Source organism: Gastrolobium bilobum, unplaced genomic scaffold, assembly GCF_033153095.1.
Source record: "Gastrolobium bilobum isolate Gb01-03AN ecotype WA unplaced genomic scaffold, APGP_CSIRO_Gbil_v1 utg2184, whole genome shotgun sequence".
Taxonomy (NCBI): Eukaryota; Viridiplantae; Streptophyta; class Magnoliopsida; order Fabales; family Fabaceae; genus Gastrolobium; species Gastrolobium bilobum.
Window position 1 is genome coordinate 724,623 of NW_026899222.1, and position 5,386 is coordinate 730,008.

Genomic DNA, 5,386 nt, shown 5'->3' on the forward strand with positions numbered 1-5,386 from the left:
TAAATACCTATTTATAATTCAAATTTTATTATCCAATTAATTTATAAGCTAAATTAGATTTACTCTAGAGCTAGTTTTAAACTACTTTGAATCAAATTTTATTCTCTACCAAAAAAAAAAAAAAGAATCAAATTTTATTTATACGTGAACTCATCTCATAAGATATATATCTAATGTTACGTTCTACTGGTTTTGGAATTGCCAAACACCCCTTAAGCAAAATAAAAATAAAAATGAATAAATAAATTATTCTATTTTAAATAATTTATAGAAAATTGATTATTGGATGAGTGATATTAACAATTAATATTCTTGATCGTAGTGGGAGGGAACTGGGAAAGGTGAGGGCGGCTTGAGTTATATGTATTCGTGGTTGCTTAGATAAAAAGAATAGTGCAGAGGAGAAGAGTGATTTTTTGTTTTTTTGTTTTTGGTTGACTTGGGTAGACCTCCTCCTCTGAATCGTGATTTAATTCTTATATATGGCATCCCACATCCTCCTTTTAGTTTAAGTACTCAGTACTCTGCTTTTATTCATGTCATATCCTTCTATTCTATATTTGATGATGGCGAAAGAAGGGGCCATTGCCATCCACGAACCCAACTACCGCTACGATGTTTTTCTCAGTTTTAGGGGCTCAGATACCCGCCGCACCTTCACTGGTAATCTCTATAATGCTTTGCGCCTCAAGAGATTCAAGACCTTCATGGATGAGGGTGGATTGAAGAGTGGCGACCCAATCGCATCCTCTATTCTCGAAGCAGTCGAAGACTCAAGGATTTCCATTGTTGTTCTTTCCAAGTACTATGCATATTCCTCGTGGTGTCTTGAGGAACTAGTCAAGATCCTTGACTGTAGGAAGGAGAAGAACCAACTGGTTTTGCCAATCTTCTACGATGTGGATCCCTCCGATGTAAGGCGTCAGACAGGTGCGTATGGAGAAGCCATGGCTCGACATGAAGATCGGTCCCGAAAGGACTCTGAGAAAGTACGGAGATGGAGGTCAGCTTTGTCTGAAGTCGCCAACTTGTCTGGACTGCAATTCAGAAATGGGTACGTTTGTGTACATTTCACAATTATTGTTTGCTAAGTATTAAGTAATTAATTTATATCTGCCTACTCTAATTATCGTTTTAAAAATTGACCTTGTTCGACCCAGAGGTCTCGATCTGGCTCGAGTTCGAGTCCGGGAGAAAATGGTCCGAAAGTATTCGAATCATGTGGATATATATATATATATATATAAAAAATAGTGACCTTGTTAACTAGATAAAAGTTTTGTTTTGAATTTGGTGTAACAATCTGTGTCTTTGTGGTAGATTGATTACGCAAGCTCAATTTTATTATTCCGTACTAGTAATTCTGATTAGTAGAAAGAAAACGAAAACTCTGCATGAATGAATTCAAAGGAAAGGTCTTGCACTTTTGTAGGGATGGCTACGAATATGAACTTATCCAAAAGATTGTGGAAGAAGTCACCCGAAGCTTGTCTCGCTATGACGTTTTTCTCAGTTTTTGTGGAGAAGATACCCGCTATTCCTTTACAGGATTTCTCTATGATGCTTTGCATCGCGCGGGATTCAAAACCTTCATGGATGAAGAGGGATTGGAGGGTGGAAACGAAATTTCACAAACTCTTATCCAAGCAATTAAAAAATCAAGGCTCTCAATTGTTGTTTTATCTGAAAACTATGCATACTCCTCGTGGTGTCTTGATGAGCTTGTCGAGATCATTGAGTGTATGAAGGCAAAGAACCAACTGGTCTGGCCGATATTTTACGAAGTTGAACAGTTGGATGTAAGCAATCAAACAAAAAGTTACGGTGATGCCATGTCTTCACATGAAACAATGTTCGGAAAGGAATCTGAGAAGGTGCAGAAATGGAGGTCAGCTTTGTCTGAAGTCTCCAACTTGACTGGTTGGCATATCCAAGAAAATAAGTAAGTTCTGTAGTATGCTTTCAATTACTTTAGCTGATGAAGTTGCATGCTAATGACTACTAATTTTAGTTTTTCTTTGTTTTGGGCCGAATCCCCATCCGGATCAGATTCGACCCATATAACTTTAAGGGAACTCCAGATCAGTCTTCGTCCCTCGAAGGCTCAGACCCAAAGGGGGAGACTTTCATCCCAAGTCAAGTGCTGAGGTAATTTTCTTCCCTATAAATACATATATGCATCACCCATGTTCACACTTCTAGAACCCTGATTTTCATATACACATTGTACACTATCCACCTCTTTTGGCTCAAAACTATTGCAACCTTGCACTAGAAATGCCACCCCATCGTCTTCTCCATAGTTGATCACTCACTTGCGGATCCAACATCAACCACAATTCTTTCGGATCGAATATATGATTATTATTACTCAATTTATACATCCTTCATGACCAATGTCAACCGGAGAATCTTTCTTGAGGGAGACTTGGGGTATGGTCAGTGGCCGAACCAGGAATTTTTCCTGGTGAAGTATCAATATTGCAGAAAAAAAAAATCAAACATGCTCCAACTCCTGTCACCAGATTTTTTTTTTTCACACTTACTACACTGCCTACATAATTGAAATATGAATACTGCAGAAACTATAACATGCCAAAGCCAAACCAAAAAATGATCGAGACACGTAGCTCTAGTAATAAGTTCCAGAATTATAAACACAAGCATCTGGCGTGCAATCTAAGTCAAAAACCTTTTTAATTTTCTTAGTAAAAGTGGAAATTTGTCTTATGGCAGAATAACTCATACCCGACAACTTAATTGGTTGTAAAAACTAAAAAGAGAGCAAATGAGTTTTTGGTCTAACTAAAGCAAAATTGTTTTGCTTGGGTGCTGCTGGTAAAAATCTAAAAGCCAATTTTCGGTGTTAAATTAGAAACTTAGAAATGTTTTGCTCGAAAACAGTTTCAAATCTTGTACAAAACCTATTATCAGCAGCAAATCTGGTTTCTTGTCGGAAAAGCTTTCCAGGTTTCCCTACAGAATACCAAGGATATAAATCTAAAGGCGGCGTTTGGTACACGTCATTCTCCAGGATTCTCAGGAAACTAAATTTTTTAAAATTTTTAATTTCCAAATATTATTGTAAACTGAATGTAAAAATCATGTTTTTGAAAATCGAGCACAAAAAAAAATTTCTCCTGTACCCGACAATCTGACAGGACTCAACAAGAATCTCAGCCAAACTACATTTTAGTAGAATTATTATGATATGGGCTCGATACTCGGTCAGGAAAGTGGAAGCTTGAAACTGAAAGTTCAAAGCCCATCATAGAAAAAAATCTTCTTAAAGTTAAGCAAATCAAAAATTTTAGGGGGGCGGCCACCAAACCCCCCACCCACAAACAAAAAAATTCCGCCCCTGGGTATGGTGTGTTGTTAAAGTTTTGTTTCAGGTTTGAGTGCAGTTTTGTGTTTTGTATGGCAATCTGTTTTTGTGAAAATTAATATATTAGCCAAACTTAATTTCATTATTTTGATGAAATAAATTCTGATCAATAGAAAGCAAGCGAAAACTTGCATAAATGAATTAAAAGTACATGTACTTTTGTAGGTACGAATATGAATTTATCGCAAAGATTGTGGAAAAGGCCATTGAAGTGGAAAACCAATTGTAATGTACCAAATCCTTGCTCGAATGTCAACTAGAAGAAAAACTTGAGGTTTTCTTACATAAAAGTGCCGTGGAAGCCAGAACCCATGACGTCAAAAGGTGGTTTTATAAGCTCTTACAAGATTAGAAATGGATAGCAGCTGCTGTAATGCCACGCTCTCAGTACTGGGAAGTTGTTTTGGATGCCGAACGTGTCATGTTATCAGGATAATAGCAGTTTCTAGTTAAGATTTAAAAATAAGATACAAGGTCCATTAGTTGGAGGGTTGAAACCGAGAATCCTCGCATGCTATTTGAAGGAGCACGAGTTCCCTCAAGTACTCAGTATTTATTCTTGTTAAGAACCTTGGGACATCCCAAAAGCTAACTCAAAGGATGGGAGTGCCCAAAGTCTTATAAAGGCCATATTAGTTGCCCATCCAATCAATGTGGGACTATATATCTCTACACGCCCCCTCACAAAAGAGCCATTTAGGCTAGAAGCGTGTAAATTACACAGACCCATTTTTTGTTTACCTTTTTGTGTTTTTTTTATTTATTTTAATTCCACTTTTTAAAGCGGGGGACAGTGAGGCTCTTTTGCTCTTAAAGACCTTGGTGAACTTGATTATTTTTTGGGCATTGAAGTCAAACGAACATTTATTTTTCCTTTACTCTTTGTCTTTAATTTGCTGCACTTCTATAATTATTCATTTACTTCACGCATTGTTTATTCTCGATTATGCAATTGTAAGCTGCGTTGTTCAATGGAATTTAGAGAAAGTAATCTGCTTCCCAAGTTCACAATTCGATGCTGAAACACTCACGCAGAATCGAAGACACCTTTAGATATTGAACCAAAAGATTCAAATTAGTCAAACATATTGTGGTTGTTGTCTCTTACTAAGCTTCTGCTGTTCTGCATGTGGTCTGAGTTCAAGTAATAAGTTTATGAAAAAACACCAAAACTGGACCGAATTAGTTGGGTTTCTGTTTTTCGGGTTAACTGGTTGAACTACCGGTCCGGTCCGGTCCAGTTTACACAACATGACTTTAGAGGCTTAGAGCATTTTATCAGTAATATAGAAAAAAAAAAAACATTAGACTGCTGCTTTATATTAAGATGAGATATAATAGACAAGTCTTCTGGTTTCAATTTGCGAAGACAAATGGACCTTGTATATGAAATCTTATGATGACTAGGGTAGATAAGTAGTGGGAGCCTTGAGTTTCTTCCTCCGTTCTTGTTCTTATCGATTTGAGTTGGTTCATTTCTCTGCAGCACTGTTATAAAATCCGGCCCGATTCGGTCGGGTCGACTCAAAACTTAGTGAACTGATCATCAGACCGGTTCGGGTCAAGCATTAAACCGGTCATGCATCGACCCAGTCAAACCCAGTGAAATTTTGGCCAAACCCGGTGACCCGGTCGGGTCATGCATTTTTTAAATAAAAAAACCAAAAATGTTTCATCTTATAAAAAAATATAAAATTCATTTTAAAAACTTTTTGTAATTTTATTTGTTTGTATATTCTTCTACAATGACCTCTTAGTTTTCAATACTGAAGCAATTTGTGGAATAATAAGTTAGAGATGTGACATATATCATTTTAATGTAGTTGAATTTGAAAAATATGAGTTCAATGTCATTGAGAGATATGTTTATTGGGATTCTAAGTTGCAATTTAAATTGACATAGTAATAGAATGCATTTTTATTTATTTATGCTTCATATTTTTTAGCTTATTTAGTGAATTTTGTTTAATTCATTTTAGATATGGAGAATATAATTGA

General features: G+C 36.3%; 1 protein-coding gene across 1 annotated transcript; it reads left to right on the forward strand.

The window, feature by feature from the left end:
• The first annotated feature begins 566 nt into the window (after nucleotides 1–566).
• Nucleotides 567–3,617, forward strand: LOC133288480 (probable disease resistance protein RPP1). The gene is made up of 3 exons (XM_061486237.1): nucleotides 567–1,054; nucleotides 1,433–1,942; nucleotides 3,554–3,617. The coding sequence occupies exons 1-3, from the start codon at nucleotides 567–569 to the stop codon at nucleotides 3,615–3,617; spliced, it is 1,062 nt and encodes a 353-aa protein (XP_061342221.1).
• Nucleotides 3,618–5,386: the final 1,769 nt, after the last annotated feature.

What these genes read in the sequence shown, in the direction of transcription:
- LOC133288480 (XM_061486237.1), top strand. Translation starts at nt 567, where the DNA reads ATGGCGAAAGAAGGGGCCATTGCCATCCACGAACCCAACTACCGCTAC. An exon ending in GGACTGCAATTCAGAAATGG is followed by an intron (nt 1,055 to 1,432) that starts GTACGTTTGTGT and finishes GCACTTTTGTAG; the next exon opens with GGATGGCTACGAATATGAAC. An exon ending in TGGCATATCCAAGAAAATAA is followed by an intron (nt 1,943 to 3,553) that starts GTAAGTTCTGTA and finishes GTACTTTTGTAG; the next exon opens with GTACGAATATGAATTTATCG.